Here is a 26386-nt window from a genome sequence, read left to right as displayed (position 1 = left end):
GTAGAACTGCACGTAGTCTTACAATACCTGTAGAATTAAGGGTTGAGTGAGAGGCACACCCAACTGCTATCACATCGTGAAAATGTGTTCTTAACAGCCCTCCTAACCTAAGAACGTGGGCATTATTAGGATTGTAACTGTGTAAATAATGTTGGCTAGGATGGTTAAGTTTGGTGCTACCAGCATGTTTGAGAAACCGATTTTTGCGAAGTGTAAGCAGCTGAACGTGCCCCACACCAAACCTGTAGAATTATTTTTCTCAGCTCTAATTTGGCATTTTATAAAATACTATGTTTTTATTCCATTTTTAGCATTACAGTACACTACTGAACAGTAAAACAAATTTCGGCTTTAAATTTTAATCAGTGATGACTATTGTAAAATTGTCTGTACAGATTTTTCTTAAATTACAATCGCCAGAAGCAACACTAACCAATATCTGACTGACCACATTTAGCACAGAAATACATTACTCACAAGAAAACAATTCTCTTCATATTCCATGTTCATTCATCTCTTTACAAGTTGACCACAATTGTATTTTATGAGGAAGCACACTTCTCATTGCCTTAGTCATCAGAGAGTACAAAATAAAACAAACCTTAAAAAAGAGTTACATTTATAAGATTTTTACTTTAACATCAATAACAGTTACTACTCTTTCATTTCTTAGAGGGGGAAAAAAAGACCTACTGTCATCCCCAAACCTGCCATACCTACATTCAAGCTTACTGCAATGATCTGATAATTAATAAATACACATTTGCACAATCCTACATCACTTAAGAAAATTGACTAGATCTGGTTATCTCACTATAACACACATGTATAGACAGAGTGCAAATACACTTTGAACAACAGTTAACACTATTGGTCACATTACTTCCACTAATACACAAAGCCAGAACTATCTTCAATAATAGTAGACCTTATGGGTGTTAGTTTCCTTTCACTGTGCCATGCCGTAGCCTCTGAATTAGCAATACCAGGTTTTGAAGTTTATTCTTTGTCAGAAATTGCCTCTAGCAGTTCCACTGAAAGAGGAAATGAAAATTTTGGTGAATTTGGAAACTTGCAAGATGCACCCAAAAATAATAACTTAAAAAAAGAAAAAGCAGAACATGTTTTTTTAACAAGGGCTAAAACCTTGATTCTCACTAATCTAACCAATGTGGTCTTCAACACTTATGCCCTGTAAAAAAAATCTGTTTATGTTGCCATTAAAATGAGCTTTGCTTCATTTTATATACACATGCACACAATGTACTTGGGTATCTGCGAAACTGTTTATTTTCATTTGATTAATTTTGGTGACCACACCATCCACATCGGAACTTGTAGAGTTACGAACATTGCATGTATGTATATATACACAAGCATCTTTAGTTTCTGTAATCTGAATGATGAGTAATCTTGATAAAATTAATAAGAACTGGTTCTTCAGTGGCTAACTTCTTTAATTGCTTGACATTTTGATGTACTTCAAATACATCTTTCTCAAGAGAGAATAATACATATCTCTTGAGAAAGAAACACTTGGAGTACAACAAAATGTCGAGCAATTACAGAAGTTAATTACTAAATAGCTGTTTTTGTAAATTTCATGATTTTTTAAAATATGCCTTAGACTGCTACAATGTGACTGTTCTTTCCTTGTGATTGTCAAACTACTACTTTGTGAAAATGCAGATAAAGGTGCAGCTGGAGCATAATGCTGATTAAGTCATTTCTTGAGCCCCAAAACTTCTCTTCACTGCTTAGTGCCAAGTGTGTAATAAAATTTAACCTAACTAAACAATCAATATTAACTATCTACCTGAAGTTGGTTAAATGAGTTCTTGGATCATATTTTGAATTAACCGCCGAATTCATTAAAAGAAGTTATGATTCCACACATCACAACATTAACCTGAACATAGGTCTCAAGACTTAGGATACTTCAGTTTCCCATATTTTAGGACATAATTCGGAAAAGTAAGCAAGTGCTGTGGTTTATGTCGAGATTAGTGTTGTGATGCTGTAAATGCTGCTCAAAAGATGTATTTTTAATTTTTCTTGTAAAATATAGATTTTACCTAGAATTTTATCCTTCCTTACGTCTATGGATCTAGGTCAAATTAGTGGTGGTAGAAAATAACTGGTCAACCAAAATATAACCTGGAAAAATAATTACATAGTGATCATGCAAAAACTTCATAAACACAATAATGTTGAAAAATCGAGCAAAGAAAAACTCCCCAAAACAACCAAATTGAAATGCAATGACAGACTCAAAAATAAAAGTAAAATATTCATGCAGAACAATTTACCAGCAAATGCAAGAGGGGCATCAATTTTAACATGCAAAACTTCAAGATTCAACCCAAATTTATACTAATAATTACGTATAAAAATATTAATCTAAAAAGGCGCAAGTAACTGTTCTCTGCAGCAAGTGGTGCTGGATGTGATTGTAAAATTTCCTGGGTATCATGACTATTGGCTTGCTAGCCTTGGTTCGTTATAGCACGGACACAAAATACCAGAGTACCAGATTGAGCCAGAATATAGAAGTGCCAAAGAAAATTCTATCTACAGTAAACCCTCAATTATGATTTTTTTTCAGCAGCTCTGCTAAAAATTACATAGAAATGTAAAAAATTGACTGGTATAATAGTGCCCTAAATACATTTTTGTGTGCAGTAATGTAAGTTCGTGCAACTTGCAAAATAATCAAAACATCTTGTCATCAAAGTAAACGTGTGAGCAGAGAAAATTAAACGCTTTAAAAAAGGCAAATGTAGGGTAAATACAACTGAACTTGCATGTTAGTACGGTAAATGCATCTTCAAATTACAGATCTTGGTAGGGTGAAAGGCCTTAAAAAAGAAAATGTTAGCCTTTGCCAATTCCTGTATAATTTATATAAAGTTATACTTATTCACATTCTTCAATTGTGAACTAAGCAGTCCATTTCTTTAAGGGATATTGAACCCTAGAAAGAAATTTACAATAGCATTAAGTCTAATTCCAAAATATTTTATTCTTGCCACCGCAGGTTCTGGGTTTGAGTCCAGCCATTGTTCCTTTGTTGTTTTTCAACAATACAAATAAAAATTGGCATACTGGCAATGTCATTGCCTTGTATTCAAGGGGTCCTGAGTTCTATACCTGGTGGAGGCACACAGTGGTTCAGATCCAACTTTAAATTAAAGGTCCAGTCCCTGATTAGCCTTGGTGCATAAAATGGACAAAATCGATCAATCAAAAAATTGGAATTCCCAATGCTATACACTTAAAAAAAAAAATAACTGGCAAAAATTGACATTTCCTTTATCTGAACAGAGCAATCTTTACTTACTTCCTGTTAGGGCCAGTATATGGAGGTGGATTTGGACGATGGAGTGAATTATGGTCCAAATAATTCCTGAAAGTAATTTTCATACATCACTTACATAGTGCATCCATTTTTAAGTGTATTAATACTATATATTTGATTTATAACTATACACATACACACAATCAATATGCAACTTGAAATGTTTGCTTGCTACAGCATATTTACCCTGCACTCAATTGTCATCTAGGACTGAATGATAAATTACATATATATGTGGTTCTAGACGCACATTTCTGTCTATTCTACAGCGAACTATGTATCTAACTTTTCGCCCACATGTTTTGAACGGTAGTAGCATTGAGTTTGTGTTAGACTCTTATGTAAACTCTTAATTTGTGAGTCATGGTCAATTGAAGATTTCAGGTTAAAGTCTTAGTTGCATGTTCAGCTGGAATTGGTTCCAATTGAAATTTCAATTGGAATATATCGGATGCCTAATATAGCTATCGGAATCTCAAATGAAACCAATTCGAAAATCAAGACAATTTCCAATTGGTAAATTGTATCCAATTGTAAGTTTGTGTATATTGGAGAATCAATATGTTATAAATACATTTATTGACTCAAAGCATAGGTAGTTTAATTCTTGACACCACATTTCCTGTGATTTAGAAGTTCATTGGAAAAACAGCACACTTGAACTGAATTCTAATGCATACTATTGAAGTCAGATTTATCTAAGAAAGAGTTCTTCTTAGGTATTTATTAAGAACCAACTCAACCTTAAAGCAGCTAGTAGTTGGAATAAATGTTCATGGGTATTCCTTTGTGTTACAAAAAATTGATGTGGACACATATGTAAAGATTAGGAGTTAGATTAAATAGATAAAAGGAACATTTGCATAGAAATGCCACTCAAAGTAGATGGGTAATTGCTTTGTGTATTTTCATCTATTTTATATAATCATGTTCATTAGCTGAAAGTGGCAAAAAAGTGACGACATACAAAATAACAAAAGCTGAGGATGGCCCTGGTCATTTTTAAACCATAGCTAATGGTTTGGGTTTTTCTGGTTATCATCACCTTGCTACATAGATTAGATGTCCTGCTTCAATCCCAGTTCAATTACTTTTAACCCCATTTAAACTCTTGGAAATCGAGACCCGATTAATCTTTCTGTTTATAAAGCATGCTCAATGCAAATTCCCAAATATTAAAGCCGTTAAACTTTGCATCATGTATAAAGATAATACGTATATGTACATAATCTGGAAATGCTTGCAGAACATCACTTCAAGTTGCAACTGTACCAACTGGAAAATTAACACCTAACACAGCAACACTAACCCCAAATTGAATGCAGTTTATGTCAACCATGTAGTCACTACTTCTCGCCTATCAGCCATGTTTCCTGGGTTTTTTGTACGTGAAATCCTGAAGAGGAACACAAAGTTCTTGTCAGATTTTTTATGCAGAGAAATAGAAACATCAGGAATCTCGATACATTTTAAAAAAGAGAAACGAACTCATTCTCGTAACACTGCCCTAATTTCAAATGCCAATTAATAAGTAGCACAATGCTGTGAAATCTTGAATTACAAGCATTTGCTTATTAAAATTTAATATCATTATTAGTGCAGTGTTTTTTGTTTTTTTTTGTTTTTTTTACATTTTACCATACCTATTATTAACAGAAATGTAGTGTTAACTGTAAATAACCATGTTATTTGTGACTTGTAATTTAGGAGTAATGTTTTATCACCTTACTGGGTCGGTGTACCTCGTGATAAGAAAAATACACAGTAAAAATACAGAATAAGACACAGCAAGTTTTAATTACTAAAATGCATTGTTAATCAATTAAAAATATATTTCGAGCTTTTGTCTATACTTCACACACACACACAACTGTGCATTTGAAGTTTTCTGTATCATATTACAGCAATTCTTTTAATGTTCTTTTGTATGAAATGATATCAAAGACTAGTGTAAATGCAGATTATCTGGGAATTCCTCCTGTAGAGGAGACGAGGGTTTAACATGATACATGTGTCACAGATCGAGTTTTCCCGCAGTATGTGACTTTTTGGAACATACTGTGGCCCAGGCAACATTCGGAGATACATTTTTGAGTACATGCGGTATGTTAGAAATTGGAAAAGTTTAATTTGATTCTGGCTATGGAAATATCCTCAAGATAATGTGCATTTTTTGACATTATTTTCTCAATTCTGGTGTTTGAAAACAAGTTTTACCAAGAAAGGCTGTCCTGTAAGGTTCTAAGTTTCCTTTACATGGAAGAGTACTAATGGAACACAAAGAGTGGGGAGTTATGTTTCCTGTACAGAGCGGTCAAATGTCAGGCACTTGTACTTTGAGAATCACTTTGCCAAAACCCAGTGACAGGTCGAAACTACCAGAGAGGGTGGAAGGAGGGAGGGACTGGCTAGCGGTGCTAATTTTAGCTGCTTGCAACAATAAAGAAAATTTGCTTTAGATCATACCCCCAGAAGGGTTAATACTAAACCACTCCCACTTTGACTTTTGAAGTCGACTGATACACAGTTATGTGGGGTGTCTGCGAGAGAATTTACCAGATTTGTTCAGTGGCATAAGGCAGTCATGTGTGGTTCAGAGGCTGATGGTGCCCTCACATGGTAGCCAGAAGGGGTCAAGGTAAGATAAAAAAAAATATTTTGTGTAGCTGTGATTTTTTTAAGTTTAAAATTTGAAAACTTTTTTCCCCAAAAAGTACCTGTCACGAGCTGGAAATAAAATGCTGTGTAATCGAAAACGCCAGCAGTCCCTGGGTGACGAGTCTTGATCAGGAGATTCGGGATCGAGAAGCGCAGTGGGAAGTGTGTTGCGAGTGACAGTGTTAAGTTGGTCCATCTAAAAGGTTTGGACGAACCCACTGAGGACACCTTCGATGGAAGGACACAGTGCCACGTCGTGACTCAGTCGAGGAATCACGAAACAGGTACAGTGGTGACACTTTGGGTTTCTCATTATCAGTGTTTAGATATATTGTTGGCTCGTGTGTGATCATCCTCTCTCGCTTGTGCGAATTCTATTAAATATTGGTAAAGGGCAATGAGCGTAATTAAGCTTGTAGCCTAATCTGCAATGAAAAATATGAGCCAAAATTGTAACTGTAGCATTCGTAGTTACCGAAATATAAATTTTTATGTGAAACTTACATAATTTTAAACTTCCTGCTGAAAACATGCTTGGCACTGGGCCTTAATACGTATGCATAAAATGAGCCTCGGCATTTAAGGGTTCAATGTTTATTTCCATCATGTGAAATACTGAAACCTGTTCCTCATATTTCACATCACTTTCAGATATTGTTTTCTTAAGGAAAGGTTACGTGCTTTGTAGATCATTGCTTACTACCTTGACTCTTTTTGTAGAGTATCTACTGATTACTTGGATTAAACCACTGATTCAAAAATGCACCCCCCTCTTTTCCGCGGTATAATATGAGACAGAAAATAGCTATGGAAAGGAAACGGAAGTGACAAGTTTTTATTATTAATTTAAACATTAGTTGCAATTCAATAAACATGTCGCATGCATACTTACTTTGGTGTGCTGGTTCTTGGAAGTGAACTGTTTGGGCTTGCAGTGTGTGAACGTGAAAAAGTAGAGCTTCTCTCTGGTGTAGATAAACGTCCTGTATCACGGTGATTGGACAGAGATCTTAAAGTGTTTGTGGCTCTGTGAACGGCTTCGTACTGGACCATTTGAACAGCAGGTGTTTCCATGTTGCGTTTTGTTCTGTGAAGTAGAAACAATACTTGTGGATACATTTAAGTTGAAAACATTATATCTGGAAATTTTTTGTGCAAAAAGTTTGTTAATTTTTCCTTTGAACAAATAATAGCACATAAATTTAAAAGTAAAATTTATCCCACTACCTAACTTTTAACTAATTTCGAAGCAAAAAAAAAAAAAAATACAAAATGTGTGTAAAATGCCTCTCATTTCTAACTCCGGCTGACTACTGAATGGGAATTGTACAAATCTTACTGCCACAAAGAATCATAGCAAGTTCTGTGTGAATTTTGAGTAGATGCTAAAAATGTGATGCACTAGTTGACTTGGCATTGATGCAAGAACATAATTGCCAAGGTTCACTTTTTAAAATGTTCACCATTTGAACTGTAAATTTTTTGAGTCACCTTATTCAAGTTTTTAATGATCCTTTAAGGTAATGTAGTTAGTAATGTGTGAGTGAATAAAGAATATATGACTTTGTGACTGTAGGTGAAATACATTTCTAAAATGTAGTGAAATTGCAAGACACAATTCTTTGTGACTGAAAACTTGGTTTCAATTTTAGAACTAACTGCATAGCATTATTTGTAGGCTTTCTACATACATGGTAAGAAAAGTGACATAAAAGTTCCTGTAAAGTACAATACGCAATGAGATTTCACTGTAAATCGAACCATGAACATATACCTGGTGCAGACACATGGCGATTCAGATCCCATTGTAGGCACAGTCCCAATTAGCATACCTGTGCATAAAGTGGACTGTAACTCAAATCCATGACTTCCTCCACAAATCTGGATTCCAATTAGCACAAATTGCTACTTTCATTTTCACAATTCAGCCCGACAGTCAGTGCCTGTGTCGCTACCAAGATAAGCTGTCAATCAATATAGTACAGTTGGAATTATTTCGCACTCAGTTTTCAAGAAAACCTGTTTTCATGATTGGGAAAAGAGACACGCGGTAGTATATAAATACGGAGAAACTAGTACTCACTTTTATCCGTGAAGCTGTTAAAAGTGAGTACTAGTTTCTCCGTATTTAAAACCTGTTTGTTGGAAAACAAAAATAAATGATAGCAGTTTTAAAAACAGAAACCAGAAAAGTGTTTCGAAAAATAAAAACTAGTTTTTGAAATCAAAGAATAAAACCTGCAATCAGATTTGAAATGCAGATAAAACAATTGTTTATTGAGCAATTAATTTGCCAGGTAGTGCATGAACAGAGATTGACCAGATATATGTGAGGAATAAGTCAGAGCTATGTTTAAGATGGGCAATCATGATAAAACTCTGTAGGCTATATTCAGCTGCAGATATTACTTCAGGTCCTGTAGATATTTTACCTTCATATGCAAACATACATTTTCAGTGATGTATTGACTACATATTTCTCAAGCTTATGTAATGTCTTGGATATTGAATTACTGCATAGAGTTACTCTGTGATAGACAGCAGAAGCTGTCTTCATGTATTGTACTAAAGGCAGCAAACAACATTGCATCCTTCTCAGCTCTGATTATGCAAACCTGCAGAAGAAAAGTTACCAACCCTACAGTGCATATATGTATGGTATTAGTGTATTATATACAAGCCCCCCCCCCCCACCTTCCCCTCCAATAATGCAGAGGCATCAGCATGGATGGGTGCAATGCCATTCACATTGTTACAGTAGAACATTTTGTAGACAAAAAAAAATCATGAAAATTCCACGTGTGTCGGGAAATGTTTTGCCATCATGTTTCAAAAACTTTTTTTTCTGGAAAACCAGGAATTTTCTTTGTAGCTTAACTTTCTATCAAAGTAAACAGGCTATAATTATCACTATCCTTTCCTCAGCATTCAACTTACTTAACAACGACTTAACTTACTCATGACAAACATGTCAGTGAAATAACTAAAAGCTAATCATGCTCAATAATAGTACATGTTAACATATAACTCACACTAATACATTATCATGGGAATAACTACACTAAAAAAATAAATACTTGTATCTCAACTAAACAAAATCTTTGTTCTTAAAAATAATACATTGTATAAGTAAAGGAAAATTATTTTAAAATAAAGACTGTATCATTTACAGCACTGTACTATTTAAAAAAAAAGCACAAATTAGATTTCTTGGTTCTCTGGTCGCTGGAAGTGTTTATGATGACAATGCTGTTTAAATAAGTTGGTCAGCAATATGGCAGTATAGCCAGGGTAAAATATACAATTTATGAAACATGTATGTACATGTGTAGCAATACTTATGACTGCAAGATTTTATTTTGTAGCTATTCAAGTGCCATAGTCTCAATAATAATTCAAAATATATCGGTAACAACTTGAAAATACACAAAAAAATATTTCCAGGATTTGATAATCCTCCATTATAAGACAAATGTCAATATTGCTTGCTAAAAGTCAGTAACAATAAAATTTAAAAACCTTTACGCGTACTGAAACTTCCACTGAACTGGAAAAAACAAGAAAAATGTTTAAAACTGTTTTGCTCAAGCAATAAAAACACTAAACAAATTACACACACCTTTTTCTCTGAAGGTGCAAAGGTTGGAAACACGCAATAATGACATCAAGCTGGGAACTTGAGAAAAATTATTCCATTAGTGAGGAACTTGAAAATTCATGTTAATGCAAATGAATGGGGTAGGGTAGTGTGGTACCACAGGGACCGCTTACCTCCGATAATCCTCAAAGATATCAAAGATTGAATCAAAGTAATCATCTGATTCATCAACCCTGGAAAGACTATAATGATCACCGGAAAAGAAGCAAAATACATACAACTAGAAAAGCAGAAAATAAAGGAGTTCCTTTTTTCAAAAATGAATATACATAGCAAATAAAGAGTAGGAAGCACATAAAAATATCAAACAATATATTTTAGTGTTGAATGCAATTCTGTTGAAAGAATATGAGCCTGCACTATAAAGTAACTTCAGCACTATAAATGACAATTCTGTAAAAGGGGCATTCCATAATGTGCCCTGAATACCATGGGTTGACCATTGGGCTTACCATGGCAGTTGCAGGTACCTTGGTGTCTCACCTGATATCAGCACTGGACAGAAGCGGGCCAATCCACGTGAACCACAGTGCATTTCCTGCACTGCTGTCAGTGTGTGCACGGACAATATGGAAGAACAGCGCTGGACGACGAGGTTCTTTTGGAAAGAGATCCTGAGTGCCACAGAGGTTAAGCAACGATAGTAAGAGAAATATGGTGCATGTGGCAGCACCTGGAACCCTATCTTGGCAATGGCTCCAATACCGCAAGTTGGGGACGAAATTCCAACCAATGCAATAAAAACACCAGACATTCCAGACATCATCCTCAGCTTGCAAGCACATGGCCGCAATCTCTTTGGACACAGAGGGCATCACCCTCGTCGACTGCTTCGAACTGGAGAGCTCCATTAACAGCACAGCATATGTGTCCACTCTCCACAGATTCCATTCCGCAATTCAAAAGATGTGGCCAGAGAAGTGGGCAAAAGATGTGCTTTTGCGACATGATGATGCGTGCCTGCATAGAAGTTGGGAAATATCTGGTGCAATTGCCAAGATGGGGTTCCAAGTGCTGCCACACACACACACCATATGTCTCTGACTACCGTCGCTTAATCTCTGTGGCACTCAGGTTCTCTTTCCAAAAGAACCTTGTCACCCAGTGCTGTCCTTCCATGTTATCCACGCATACACTGACAGCGGTGCAACAAATGCGCCGGGGTTTACGTGAATTGGCCTGCTTCTGTTCGGTGCTGATATCAGGTGAGTGACCAAGGTACTAGCTACCTGTGACTGCCATGGCAAGCCCAATGGTCAACAAGATATGCAGGCCTCTCAAAAGTGTAAATCACTATGGAACACCCTCGTATATACTGGTTCGGATCCCACTTTAAACTATAGGTCCAGTCCCAATTAGCCTTTCTGTGTGTAAAGTGAACTTAAAAACAAACTCAAACAAATAAATAAATCAAGGGGTCTCAAGTTTGATACCCAGTGGAGGCACACTGTGGTTCAGATCGCACTTTAAAGTGAGAGTCCAGTCTTGATTAACCTATCTGTGCATAAAGTGCACTGGAAACAAACTTTAATATTGCAGTACATATACCTATGAATTTAGATAGGGGATATATTGCTTGCACACTTTCCCAAGTATCTAGCATTCCTTTTTTCCAGGACATCTAATGTTATGTCAACACTTGCAGTACTAGACAACTAATTGCTAGGTGTTAAAATTGATAATTTGTAAACAGTTTATTGCAAAATAAGCAAAGGTGGTGACACCTTTCAACAATATAATAAACTCTGCAATGCATACTTACATCCCCTCATGATGGAAGCAGAGAATTAAAGACAGGATGAGAACTAAGAACACCATAACAACCATTGGAACTAGGATAGTGAACACGAACTCATGGACATAACTACGCTGTGGAACCTCGGATTTTGCTGGTGTATGCCATCGTTCACTGCTCAAAGCTACTGGGGAGTAGCTCATCTCGGTCTCTTGCGTTGCATGCATCATGGAGTCATGAGTTAGCTGTGAATCAATAAAAACATAGCATTAAAATTAGGAAGAATATATTCCGTTCATGCTGATGTGGCCGCGGTGGCTCAGTCGGTAACGCGTCTGACTACCATGCTAAAGGTCCCGGGTTCGATCCCCGGCCGGTTCACATCCAGGAACTTTTCTAACGTTGGAAGCGGCCCCGGCACCCACCCAGCATCGAATAACATGGGTACCTGGGGGAAACCCTGGGGGGTAAAGGCGGTCAGGGGCATGATGCTGATCACATCACCCCCACTCACGACCGGATGAAGAAAGTGTGGGGCGTTACCCCCACACCCCCTATATGCCTTCATGGCGTGGTGCTATGCCCAGGGGAGCACTTTACCTTTTTTTTTATATTCCGTTCAGAAAATGTTACTGGATTGTGAATGATTTGGCATTTTTCTTGTGAAGCACTGTAGGCAGAAGTTGAATTTTTAATTCTATGCTGTTTAGTAAAGTTCATGTAAGTTGAAAGATGCTGACAATTGTTTCACTATTCTTGTAACATTTAGCTAACTCCACAGTGCACTTTACTTGCTAAATGTGGAATTTAAATTGCAATAACAATTTCACTTCTTGCAGCTACAAATGAAAGTTGACTTTTAAAAACACTGATATATGTGACTTTTTCTTTCATAATTATTATAAGTGTAAAAGTTATTTTATGGACTTCTTTCTACTCTGTTAATTTCAGTAATGAGAATAAAAGATCCAATTAAATAAATGGCAAAAACATATGCCTCACCAAGGATGTGAACACAGAACCATTGGTTTGCAAGAACATTACGTGAACTGCTAGACTGGTACCGTATATAGTTTTGGTAATACTCACCAGCCTAAAGGCACACCAGTCCAAGAAAAATCCTACGTCTCGGAATATCCTTTCAACTTTGGTACGCTTAAAGTCTCTGGGGCAACTTCCGAGCTTCCACAAGGGCTTCACTTCTTCCTGCAGTTCTTTCAGCTGAGACGAGAACTTGGCTTCACTCCCAATGCGCATTACAACTCTGCAAGGAATGAGACCATTCTGTCACTGAAGCCTGAGTAAAGGCTGAATTTTGTCCTGGCTATTTCAATTTTTTTTTTTTTTTTTGCAGGCTGTTTTGCCATGTAGTAATGGTATATACCATATACTAACCCACAATCATGAATAGAGCTGAACTGATATTACTTGCACAGATACCATTACCATTGCCAATACTCACACTGTTTATCACCAATACTTGGAAAATGCCAGCCTTCATGGAAAAGTGGTTAGCACACGTACTACGACGCCAGAGATCCCGGATTAGAATCCCGGCCTGAGCATGCTGTCCTTTGTGAGTTTCCATCATCAATTTCATCGCTCATCCTTATCATTGATATTAGCTGAAAGTGGCAGCTAAATAACAAACATAAAAACTAAAAAAAATTATGTGAAAGACTTCATGGCCAGCCTTTATACTGTAGAGAAATAAAACTTTGTTGCAGTTTGCATGCAGAATAGTACATACCCCTCTTCTTCGTTGGGACGTAGTGGCAACCTGGCACCAAGCTGAATGGCAGAAGCAAGAAACGTGATATAAACGTTATGCTCACTCTCCTTCCACAGCTTTTTCCGGAAGATATCCAAGAGTCTATTTTGTCTATATAGGTCAAACATATCCTCCACATTTAAGTTATCTATCTTCAGTTGCACCTCATATTTGGCTTGAACTGAAAAATATATATTTTATGTACAATTATTCTTAAAATAGAGCTAACTGTTCCAATACCTACCACATAGTAGCAAACCCTATGTATGCCATTCTTCATTTAGATACAATATTATAATAAAGTTTAATTTATAAGTCAGCATAATAAGATATTTTAAAATATATTTCTAAGGAAAAGAACTGCCTACATCACTATTTTTGCACATTGAGGCCCAGAGGCCATTATTAAAAAAATTAATCATTAACAAATCAACAGAAAAAAAGGGGGTAAATGTACTTAACTCTTTTTCATGTAGTATATTTTATAATACTTCATGTAGTAGATTTTATAATACTTAACTGTTTGGACTGAAACACATTTACAATTTTTGGTTCCTTTTCAGTGTTGCATTTTGTTTTTGGATTGTTTATAAACAATTTATTATCTTCTGATTGTGTATTGTGGCTATTAGACATGATAATGTTGAAATATAATCACAAAATTTTCAGGATAAATGACACCAATTTCAAGACTAATTTTTTTGTGGAGTGAACACTTCATTTCCCTATTTTGTAAGGAATATTTAATGTTTGATCCCAAGCAAGGCAACTAAAACTTTGAATCTTTAAGAATTCTGTCACCTTGAAATATCTACTTTTAAATTTAATGTAACTGCAATTTGAGTTGCTTTATGGTGCATATAGTAAAATCCCCAAAATTAAGAACCTATACTATAAAGGACCTTCACATATCACACTATACATGGGGGCGGTTATCAGTCAAAAAAAAAACATGATACTTGCATATTATTTGTTTGCAAGAGGACATTTTTGTGGTGCACTACAGTTATCTCTGTTGGATAAATTACAAAGCATGAAATACTTATCTTACCTTCCTTTTCCTGAATGTTCATATGTACAACTCGATGCCGAGTTTCATAATCCTTTCTATTTAAGCCAACAATTTCGAGCTGGAAAAGTAACAAATTCCATGAAATAAAGAATAACTTAATATATATGCAATAATATTTACATTTTTTATGTTTGCTAATAATTCTTAACATTATTAGTAGAAATTATCAATCACACTGTTCAGATTAAATCAACTTGTGATATATGATGAGAACAAAGCTGCCCCTATAGCAGAGTGATTAGTGTAACACACTATGAATTCAAGCTTCTAGAATCAAATCTTGCATGAGACATGTACCTATCATTGTGTCTGTCTCATCTATCCCACTGCCTCATCATTCATTATCATCACGATTAACTTATGAGAAGTATATACATAAAATTGCAAATTTATCAAAACCAAAATAAAAAAAAATTACATGAACAAGAATATAAACAAAACATTGTTTGTTTGAATTTAACTGTAAGTCTGCTCAAGTGGCTTTCCGAGCCACCTCGGTGGCTGAGCATGTGTAGCCTCACTGTCAGTCCTCATCATCACAATCAACCAAAAATGGCAGAAAAGTGACATAAAGTAAAACAAATGGAGTGCACTCCTAGTTACAACTGTAGATCCAGATCTGTTAGTCTCTAAACGGAGGCATCATGTCAGAAAAAGAACAAGTAGAATCTACTGTACATCACAGAACAATTACACTAACAATTTGAATGTGACAAAAATTTTAAAAAAAACTCTTAAAATCCTTGCATACCTTAATGTTTTCAGAATCCTGTGGGGGTACACCAAATAGAAAGCCAGTTTTGTGCCTTGTGCTATATGTGTATTGTATCCATGGTGGAAGATCTGGTTTGTCCAGCAACGAAGGACGATATGAAAACTGATCTGGAGATCCAGCTATAAAATATGATTATGGAAAATTATGTTATTTCTCAAGAAAAGGAGAAGAATTACTCTTAATTTTTGTAATACAAGTTTCCTGCAAATTTTACATTAGCTAAAACTGTCATATCAAAAATATTAACTTTAATAATGTCTTAAAATTCTTTTATCTTCACATTTTTGAAGTCCATCAGCCATGCAGATGACTATTCAAATGACATGTTTCAGTCAACTAGGGAATGGATTTTTAGGTTCTAAAAATAGGGATTTAGGACTATATAAACCCATTTTAGGACTTTTAGGTGCTTATAATAAATTAATAGGCATATTTATTAATTAATAATAATTTTAAGAAATAACTTCTTTTAGATGCAAATTGCATACAAAAGTTACTATTTTTAGTGCAATGAATACTACTCTTTCATTATAAAAGTATCCAATTTATCCAGTGTAAAACCTTTTATCATATTTTGAAGCACTGCACCACCATATCCTTCTCAATGTCCTCCATGGTGAAGTTCTTCCAGTCATTCATGAGTAGGCTCTTGTACAGTCACGGACACTTCTTGGTTGTAAGAATTCCATTATCATTAACTTTCAATTTGATCATTACAACCCAGAACTCTCCATGACTGTACATGGAGAACCTTCTCTCAACGCCACAGGAAGTTATTGGTGCAAACTTAACAAATGCAATTCCTGCTGATTCCCAAGGCAGGCTTGGTTCTCCCCGAGGCATAATGGTAAATTCGTCGCCTTGGAATGAAGATGTCATAGGATCAATATTCGTTGGAGGCACATGGTGTTTCGGATCCCACTTTCAACTGTAGGTCAAGTCCCGATTAATCTATCTGTGCATAAAGTGTGCTAAAAAAAACTCAACCTTAATACTCTATCTGCAGGCAGGTTCGCAGTAGTCTTCTCTCCTCGATGAACAGCCTCTATACTAGGGCAATTTGTAGTTTCCGACGCAAACCCATCCCTTTCATCTAACTGTTGGAGTCAGTGGGGAAAATATGCGAAGTGATTGGTTACTTGCAGGGTTGTCTTTCCTACTCGTGACAGCAGGCAATTGATACAGCCAATCACATGGAGGTATTCTTGGAATCTTCCTGCGATCTTACACTGTTGGAAGGCCGGAAATAATGTTTTAACATTTCATAGCTAGGATTCTGTTCCAAAACAGCCCGCAATTTTGTTTGGTATGCTACACTTATGGTACCTTTAATTGCCTTGGAAATACAGCATTCAACAATGGAGAACGTCTTATCCAGTCAGTTCGCTCCACATTTTTCCAATATCATGAATGCAAGCTGGAAGATGGCAGAAATTTGCAGACGTTGACACCCCTTGCTGTCGCATTGCTTCTTTTGCCGTTCGGATTCATTCAAGGGTCTCAAAGATTTGTGATGGAAATTAAGGGTCCTTCTTAATAAAAGTAATTTCTAAAGTAATGTGGCAGCTTTAAAAGTAGTTATTCACGTCAAAATAGGGTTTAAGGCATTTATAGGAATTTATAGTTCATTTAGGAATTTATAGTTTATTTAGGCATTTTTAGGTCCTATAGAATTTCAGTAGAGGGGTGCTGTGTACATGAAATGCAAAGATCTCTAAATAGCATATGTCTAGGATGTAGCCCAAAAAAAAAAAAGTATGGACCTAGAAATCGCATATTAAAACTCACCTTATTCTAAGTGAACAAAATATTAGATATTTTTCTTTAGAAAGGTATATGATAATTTTGAATTAGTATTCTAAAAACTATGTACAATACTTATAATATTAATCTTGTATTGTTTGACATTCAAGGTAGAGTAGATGTTATCATACAATACTTAATTATTGTAACATTTATTTTACTTTAACGTACACTTATTCAATTAATTAACTTCTGGAAGCAGAAACTTAAATATTTACAGTTATGGACACTTCCAGGCTGTAACATGCCCATTTACTTAAAATGGGTTTGTAACAATCCAGAAGTGACCATAACTCCACACGAATAATAATATCCTGCAATACTACATGTTTTCCATCTTACCAAATGATGTCCAGTTGAACATTTCTGGCTGAATCGGTAGAATAAACACTTCAGTCATGTGAATATTTGCAGCATGACAGCAAACACTCAATCCTGTAATGGCAGCAAATGCCACCCCTAAGTGGAACTTCCCTGTCATTCTTCTGAATAATCTGCAATAATATTCATGCCACAAGTTAGAAAGGCACAGATTAGCAACATCACATGACGTAAGATACAATGTTAAAATTACGGTGAAGAAGCTCTAAGTTTTAATCTAGCTGCTACCACTTTGGTAGGCAAGTACTGTGAAAAGTGCAACTAATTTGTTATACAATGATGGTTTACATCAAAACTATCAATTGAAGATTTGGTACCAGTACCAGTTGGTAAATTCTTTTAATTTGTGCTAAAGCTTGGTACATGATTCAAGCTTTGTGTTATACATCAATGTTTTTCTGCTATGTGCAATCTGCTCTTGTGTTAATAGGGTTCCAAAATCAATGTGTGCAAAAAAAAAAACCATGGCCAAATTTAATAATCGGTACACACACTCACTCAATCTCTCTCTCTCTCATGTGTAGTTCATGAAGTGAAGGGGGATGCAGGGGATGATAGCTAGTAAAGTTTTCACAAAGCATTCTCCCAGCTATCTCACTGTCACCATGCTAAACCATAGGAGCATCCCCCCCCTTAACATTTTCACTTCAAGTGCTGCTCATATGCATGTGTATCAATCATACTTACCCAATGAAGCAATTTTTCACAAATGTTCTGTTATGATTCAGTTCCTACACTTCATTCCATTGGATTAACTATAGTTTTAAAACATCATCCTTACCTTCCTCATGCAAAGCTTACAAAAAATATATTATGCATATAATGTTGCTCTTGGTAGCTTCTGTATTAATAACAATGCTTAATGTTTCGGCATAACTACATGGTTGAAAAACTGATTACGTGATAATGTGTTTCGCTCAAAATAGGTTCTTGCAAATATTTTGGAGGAAACTGGCACAAGAACAAATTTTCCTGAGGGGGGTGACTACTACAGTCCTTAACTTGCAATTCATACAGATAGACAAGGAAAAACAATTTGCAAACTAATATTTACTCTCAGGGCAGCTTAAGAGCCAGGCGACCAGCAGTGCCACCCTTGAGGGGGCGCCAAACTGGGGTAGGGTTGCCAGACGTCTCGTATATACGAGATTGTCCCCTTTTATAAAGAAATGTCCCGGAATCCCAGAAAATGTTCTCGGGATGCCCATTTGTCTCGTATTTAGCTAAAGAAATAATAAGTGAATGAGAATAGGCTGTCATGTTCTGAATTTTATAGTAATGCACTGGAAAAGAATGTCCTCTCAAAGGACGCCAAGAGTTTACTCAAATATTAATATATTTTGTCAAAATGTTAAATATTATGGATTAACAATGCTTTAAACAGCAATTTATTTTGTAATAAAAAGTAAATTTAACTATATCCATGCCTATATAATTTGTAGTCTATGTCCCGTTTTTTTTTTATTTTAGAAATCTGGCAACCCTAAATTGGGGTGTCCTCCTTGAGTAGTGCCAAAACCTTAATTCTAATTACATAAGCAGGGATATTTGTTTGTAAAAGAGTTGTTACAAACACGATATTTGCACTCAATCAGGGGTTTATCCAGAATTTTTCATTTGGGGGGTAGAACCAAAATTACCATAAATTGACCTTTTGTCAAAAAATTTAAGGGGATTGAAGAAATTTTGGGCGGGGTGTTAGGGGGTGTTGATAAATTACTGCACTCAATGTTTTATTAGGAAAAAATTCGTTATCGATGTCTGAGCACGTAAATATTCGGAGTACCAATTCAGAAATAGCACGTACATGCATAATTTAGATAGGAACACCAAGGAAAAATCAATAATATACATACGCATCTAATGTCCAATCTATTGCAGTATATTTATTTAGTTCTAGACATTGAATTTAACCTAATGTGTAAATCTTAAGACCCAATTTGATACTCATTTTTTCATTAAAAATAAACAGTATTCGGTGAAAAATCATCGGCAAGTGGAATAGTTCTAAACACAAACGATCAATAAGTTCTAATGCTTACACTAGAACTGGAACTATTTTCTGATGTCTTGCACTTAATTAAAAATCAGTTGAACACTTGGTTGCCCTCTTTGGTATTAATAAATTTATAGGCTACATGTTTTTCACATTTGACTAAAATAGCTTCTTCTTCTTCTTCTTCTTCATGACCCTCACCGCTTGTATGGTAGCAGTCTTGGGCAACGGTTTGAAAACAATGAGGGCTGGAAATTCGCGCACTAGTATGAACAGCACAATATGTTATTACACTTCACTTCACTGTCACTAGAACACTGCAGTGATGAGGGATGATTTCAAAAGCGAAGTTCACACTGTCGAGCAAATCCATAGAGAATCCACATAGTAGAGGTAAAAAAAAAGGTAAAGTGCTCCCCTGTGCATAGCACCACGCCATGAAGGCGTATAGGGGGTGTGGGGGTAACGCCCCACACTTTCTTGATCCGGTCGTGAGTGGGGGTGATGTGATCAGCATCACGCCCCTGACCGCCTTTACCCCCCAGGGTTTCCCCCAGGTACCCATGTTATTCGACGCTGGGTGGGCGCCGGGGCCGCTTCCATCGTTAGAAAAGTTCCCGGATTTGAACCGGCCGGGGATCGAACCCGGGACCTTTAGCATGGTAGTCAGACGCGTTACCGACTGAGCCACCGCGGCCACATAGTAGAGGGGGAAGGTGATGAAAGTAAAGAGGGCAAGGAGAGAGGAAAAGGAACCTTTTTTCGACGTAGTCTGTGAAATAGTGCCTGACGTTGTGTAGTCCATAGCGGGCATTGAAAAAATAAATGGGTGGGGGTTTGTTTATGTTCTCCACAGGTGCAATTGGGAGAGGGAGTTTGGTGAATTCTTGCGAGATGATCGTTGGTGGTCACGTGTCCCGTTCTAAGGCGTAGGACACAAGTGATCACTTCACGAGGCATTTTTAGGTGATGAAACCAGGGTCGAATAGGGAGTTTTTCGATGAACCATTTATAAGTAGTGGTTTTTGCCACTGCGGCATGAACCCAATTTTCCCACTGGGAATGAATTTTTTTTTGACCCGAGGTAAAAGATCAGTATAGGCAAGGCGGATAGGAGAGGGGGACTAAAATAGCAGACATAACACTGTCACATTTCACCCCATTGCAGTGTTGCCAAAAACAGCTGGTTAAATATTCCTGGAATTGGATATTCCCATCTATGATGCTTGTCTTGTCAAAGTAAGTATATATATAGTTGAGAAAGTAGCGCAGTCTTCCCTCCCGAAGCTGAAAAAAGAGGGTCGTGGGCGGTCCCAACCCTGACGTCACTCACAGGACAGGGGTGACTCTGTCACTGACCTTTCCACTTGTTATAGGATCTGCATTTGTGCGAGAGAGTGTGAAAGTGCCTTGTTTTTCCTTTTTCTGTAGCTTGTGTGATAGTGGAGAATTTTTTTTTGCAACAACAATAACATTTAAGGAAGATGCCGTGCAATTGTGCTGTTGCTTTGTGCCCGAACAACGCAAGAAATACTGTAGGTGTAAGCTACTTTTCGTTCCCAAAGGATCCGATTACGTGCAAGATATGGGTTTCAAAGTGTAAGAGGTTAGATCCTGTTAACGCCAAAACAGCGACAGTGTGCTCATCGCATTTTCTGGATGCTGATTACGAACGGAACTTAAAAGTAGAACTGCTGAGCATTGCCTGTAGACCGCAACTTAATAAAAACGCTGTACCAAGTTTAAATTTGCCTGGTTGTGTGGTGAATTGTAGTAGTGTGCAACAGCCAAATGACATAATTGATCGAAGTGGACGTGCCAATAAACGTCAGATTAGAAAGCGAGCATTGAAAAACTTGAAGAGTTGTCTCCTCGCAAAAGAATTTGCATGGCACATAATTCAGAGACTTTGAGTACTGGAAATATATCCAATCTGCAACAAGATAGTGAGTTCGAAACGCTGATAAAGAAATTAAAATGTGCTGAAGAACAAATAAAGAAACTGCAGACACTACATGATGAAAGTGCTAAGAAAGTAAACAAAGTAAAGAAACAATGCAATCGTTTATTACATAAAGTGAAGAATTTACAAATTAGCAATAAAAGTTTGAGGCAACAGTTAGTAAAACTTCACAAATCAAAGCAATCTGCTTTCAATGTGTCTAAGAAAGTAAGGGAAATTCTTCGACCAGTGTTTTCCTCCAACCAAATCGAATGTCTTCTTAGCCACAAAAGCAGACCGAAACTGTGGTCGAGAAGTGATATTGTAAGTGCATTAGCACTTAGGCATGTGTCAAGAAAAGCTTACACCTACATGAGGAAAAATATGAAAATCCCTCTTCCAAGCATTTCCACTTTGCGTCACTGGACAAAAAGTTTCAAGTGTAGACCAGGCCTTCTGAAAAGTGTTATTGATGTTATGAAGAGTTATGGAGAATCACTTCAACCACACCAAAAGTGCTGCGTATTATGCTTCGACGAAATGAATATATACTCCAAAGTTGCGTACGATGCTGAGAGTGACACTGTCATGGGACCGTTCAAGAATGCACAGGTAAATAATTTATTACTTTACTTACAAGTAGAATTAACAAGTTATTTATATAATGTTAGAACGTAACAGAAGTCAAATTCTAGCATAACGAATGAGCAAGTAATCATTTTCATTCATTCATCATTGAGAGCCTTTCCGATGGCGCAGTTCTGGAGTCGTCACCTTTCAATCAAGTGGTCCCTGGTTTGATTCCCGGTGGAGGCACATAGTGGTTAGGATCCCACTTTAAACTGTAGGTCCAGTCCCGATTAGCCTTACTGTGCATAAAGTGGACTTAAAACACCAAATCATTCATCATTGACTGCGGAGTTTTTCCGCTGCAACCTTCATCTTTTTCTATCTTGCGTTAGCGTGTGCGCGCGTGTGTATTCTTACTGTGTTGGATATGTGAAAAGATATAAGGTAAAATATGAATAAAATTGCTAGGGTGTGTTCACCAAAACTCAGCGTTAATTTTTTGACTGAAGTTTTTCTAATAGAAGTAAACTACTTTAAAGTCCTTAAAAAAGTGTTACATAGCATAATTAAGAATGAAAAATACATATTAAAATTTGGAAAGACACATCTCGATAGACTGTGTTATCAGGATGAAGTACTAAATTTATTAGTAGTTCATAATGAGATTATTATCAAGTATTAATACCGTAATTATTGCTCGAAACTCAACATTTTAATGACAAGATTTTAGAAAGTTTTTTTTTTTTGTTTGTTTTTTTTACAGATCATTCTGGTTCGCGGGTTGTACGCCCCATGGAAACAAACTGTATACTACAACTTCGACACACAAATGACTAAGGAGATCTTATATTTAGTAATATCAGCAGTGCAAAGTGCGGGCTATGAAGTTGTTGCGTGTGTTTCCGACTTGGGAGGTGGAAATATAAGGGTTTGGCGAGAATTAGGTGTCGCTTCGAGTCATCCTTCGTTTGTGAATCCGAATGATAAGGGACGGAACATTTGGGTATTTGCAGATACTCCACACATGCTTAAATTGCTAAGAAACCATTTTATTGATAAAGAGAATGCCATCGCAGAATGTCGTAACAAAAAAAGTCATACAGCAGTCAGTGTTAGATAAAAATGAAAGTGAACTTCATTTGCCTTTACCGATAACGGATGCACACATTTGCGTATCAGGTCGCGAGAGACAAAGAGTATTCTATGCCGCTCAGTTATTTTCTAGAAGGACAAGCAGTGCTATATGTTATTTATTCCCAAATGAAGTTGAAAGTGCAGAATTTTTCGCATTAATTAACAACTGGTTTGACATAATGAATTCGTATGTTAAAGAGAATTTTGATGTTAAATTAAAAAGTGCTTTTGGAGTGCATCTTGGACATCAAACCAAGGTGTTAAATGAAATGAAGCAGGTCATCGAAAGTGTTCGCGTGAAAGGACATGGAAAATTGTTGCCTTTTCAGCAAGGAATGATACAATCTATCAACGCATTATTTGGGCTCTATCAGGATATGAAACAGAAACACAATATGAATTTTTTACTGACTGCAAGGTTGAATCAGGATGTAATTGAAAATCTTTTCTCACGTCTTCGTGGCATGGGAGGTTTCTATGATCACCCTCTCCCTACAGAATTTAAAAACCGACTTAGGCTGCTGTTGTTAGGAGTGAATATAGGACAACTTCCCCTAAAAATGCCAACCAGGGATCAGTGCGAGAATGATGAATTACACAGTAGGACATACAATAGTGTTTTTAGTACGATGGTGTCTGACCTTTTACTTGACAAAGAGGAAGGCGAATCAAAGACGAAGGATAACACCGATGGCAGCGAACTCCAGTTTCCAACAGAGTGCAGTGACAACGAAGCCCACGACTGTTCCAAGGAAGGTTTATATTATATCGCAGGTTTCATTGCGCAAAAGTGTCGGCATTTAGATAAAGATTTGGGTTCTCGTACGGACAGTCTTCCTCCCGTTCGTCAAAAAGAGAAAAAATGGGTTGACATAGTGTCGCGTGGTGGACTGTATAAACCTACTGAAGAATTTTTCCAAATCATTGAACAAATGGAAAATGCATTTTGTTTATACAATCCTCCTGGTGATTTAAGCAGGGAATGTGGAGTAATGAAAGCAATGAGGAAATTATTACTTTTCAGGTTTGCTATGATAAAGAAGGAAATTATAGATTTATTTGTCAAAACTCGGACATACATTCGTATCAGGCATTTAAATTCGAAAATTAAACACAATCGAAGTCTGCTCAAGAAAGGTAAAAAATGGTTGTTATCTAATTAATGCCAACCTGTAGTCAGGCATGACTAACTTTGGAGCGGGAACTTGTGATCTAATTTACATTAATGTATATTTGACTTTGAGAACAAATGAGAAACAAGTACTCAATATTTTGTGTGTGTTGACGCTTCACGGGATATAAAAAGCCATCTATCCAGACTCTGAAATGAAGCGTGAACAGAGTGTGAAGTGAAATAACAATAGTGTTTGGATTATTTATGTTTGCTACATGTGCGCAGTGCAGTGTGTGTGCTTTTTGTGTATTTCCTGGCGTTTTGTTAATGCTTCTTTCCTGGACATGGTAAGTCACATTTATCAATTAATTTTAACTTGTGCATGGTAGTATATTTTCTTTCATTTGTATTTACATTTTGGTATTTTGATATTGTAATGTCTCGGCCCCAGTGATTTATTCACTAACTTCGCCCTAACACACCACACAGTTTTTAAAAAAGGACAACTTTGTGGTTATTTTGGCTCTAAGTATACCTTTTCACCCCCATAAACACGAACTTACACCCCTAAAAGAGAAAATTCTGAATAGACCTCTGCTCCACCCCCGAGCCGGCTTTCCCGCTTTTCATTACATGTTAATTATATTGATAGTCAGGGGCGGCCGCTCATAAGGACGATACGGACGCCGCACTGCCGTGTGTAATCACAAGTGAACAAACATTACTTTAACATTTATATATTATATTTTACATTGTCTGAATTACAAATATTCCGTTGCTTAGTTGGTTCTGTATTCATTCTTCCGCGACAATTGCGAAGTTTGCAGGCCACCGTGCGGGGGAATACGGAACTTCGAGAGAAATCTGGCAGGGCGGCGTCAGTGTTGCCAAGTTAGCCCTTGTGGGGCCAGAACTGGCCCTTTTGAGTACGTACTCAGCCCCAAAATTCAGCAAAAGCCCCAAGGGGCTTTTTAGCCCTACAGAGAGAAATCTTGCTACAAATCTAGCCCTTTCAGTAATGAAATGTTTTATGGTATTTTCAGTAAAGTAAACTGCAAAGAAGAATTCACTTAACCGACCCTCCTCTGCACCTGCAAGCTCGTCCTGCGACCCCTCTTGGGGAGCAGGTAGCAAGTGCACATGGTCACTTTATCCCCTGGTTTCTGGTTTTGATATGCTGTATAGCCCGAGGCGAATTACGGATAGCGTCGATTCCAGAAAATGCGAATCTTTGTTCAGTTGTATTGCATCTGGTCCTTGAAAGTTTACAGAAATGCGATGTGGAATCGACGAATCGTTCGTAACAGTGAGGCTCGACCAGAGACTAGTTCGTGTGTGCTGCCGTGTGTGTGTGTGTGTGTGAGTGTGCGTGGGCATATATATGAAGGAGGAATATGCCGAAAATGTGTAATGCTTTTGTGTAATTTACTGCACCACAATTTACGGGGGAAATGAATTATTTAAGGTAAGAAAATTTAATTTAGTTGATCGTATGCCCCTCATCTTGACAGTTGATTAGTTTTGGTTCTTGAGTTTCAGAAATTTTGCACCAAAACACCCAAGATTTGTAAATCTAGCCCCTTGGATGTGAATTTTAGCTCCATTTCGGGTGCGATTTAGCCCATTTTTCTCTTGTGCTGTTGGCAACACTGGGCGGCGTCCTCCCACCTTACGAGACGTAAAGCATTTTCAGGCGCTGCCGCGAGGGGTAAGAGGCGAGGGAACTGGCGGAATTACACGCGCGGGATCTGTGGCTGGGAATGGGCTGGGAGGACGGAGGGTATGTCGTCCGAAACCAACCCCCTAGGCGAAACTGGCCCTCTCTCCGGAGAACGGTAAACAATGAAGAGTTGCCAGAAGCAATGAAGTTAACGTAAGAAAGAAAATTACCAACCGTCGAAAGAAATCATTCTGTATTCCATAGAGCAATAAATAATGCAATTTCCAATGAGGAAAGAAAATATCGGTAACTGAAAAAGTACAGACAGGTGCTTGATATTTGTTATTTACCGTCGCTTTCTGCTACTTTTCGGTAATCACGACGATGAGGATAAGTGATAATTAAATGATGGAAGGGCACTCACAAAGAACACTCATGTCCAGGCCGGGATTCGAACCCAGGATCCATGGCTTTTTATAGCCACGGAAGTCGGCTACAGCTTCGTGTTACTCACAAAATTAGATTTAATTACATGTTTTGATTAGCACGTTTTGAAAAAACCCTGATAGTGTGACAAAGTTTCGCAATTTCTTTTCAAGCCGGCTGTTAAATAAATTAGAAACTAGTCATCTAAACTCACCAAGAGCCGCTACAGGAACCTGTGTACTACGAATTTCTGAAAATTTGGCCAAATTGTCTGGCAACCCCGAGGCAATAAAATGACTGCATGGGAAGACGATAGCGTTGACACTTGTTGCA

The 26386-nt window shown here is 37.0% G+C and overlaps 1 protein-coding gene across 8 annotated transcripts; it reads right to left on the bottom strand.

The window, feature by feature from the left end:
* Window positions 1-259: 259 nt before the first annotated feature.
* Window positions 260-19380, bottom strand: Scgalpha (sarcoglycan alpha). Of its 8 annotated transcripts, none has more exons than XM_083126857.1 (12): window positions 19254-19380; window positions 17173-17324; window positions 15004-15146; window positions 14232-14310; window positions 13160-13361; window positions 12499-12673; window positions 11437-11654; window positions 9788-9856; window positions 6909-7103; window positions 4668-4754; window positions 3341-3406; window positions 260-1034 (listed from the first exon to the last, which is right to left on the bottom strand). In XM_083126857.1, the coding sequence occupies exons 2-10, from the start codon at window positions 17309-17311 to the stop codon at window positions 4685-4687; spliced, it is 1290 nt and encodes a 429-aa protein (XP_082982983.1). In that variant the 5' UTR covers window positions 17312-17324; window positions 19254-19380; the 3' UTR covers window positions 260-1034; window positions 3341-3406; window positions 4668-4684. The 8 variants fall into 8 exon arrangements, with proteins under 8 accessions (XP_082982983.1, XP_082982981.1, XP_082982979.1 ...); XM_083126855.1 differs by lacking the exon at window positions 3341-3406 and adding an exon at window positions 2076-2157; XM_083126853.1 differs by lacking the exon at window positions 4668-4754 and adding an exon at window positions 2076-2157.
* Between the last annotated feature and the right edge of the window lie 7006 nt (window positions 19381-26386).

The sequence above is a fragment of the Lepisma saccharinum genome, chromosome 8 (assembly GCF_977018435.1).
Source record: "Lepisma saccharinum chromosome 8, izLepSacc3.1, whole genome shotgun sequence".
NCBI classification, from domain to species: domain Eukaryota; kingdom Metazoa; phylum Arthropoda; class Insecta; order Zygentoma; family Lepismatidae; genus Lepisma; species Lepisma saccharinum.
The sequence above is the reverse complement of the archived record's forward strand: the minus strand, read 5'-3'. Positions and strand labels throughout refer to the sequence as shown.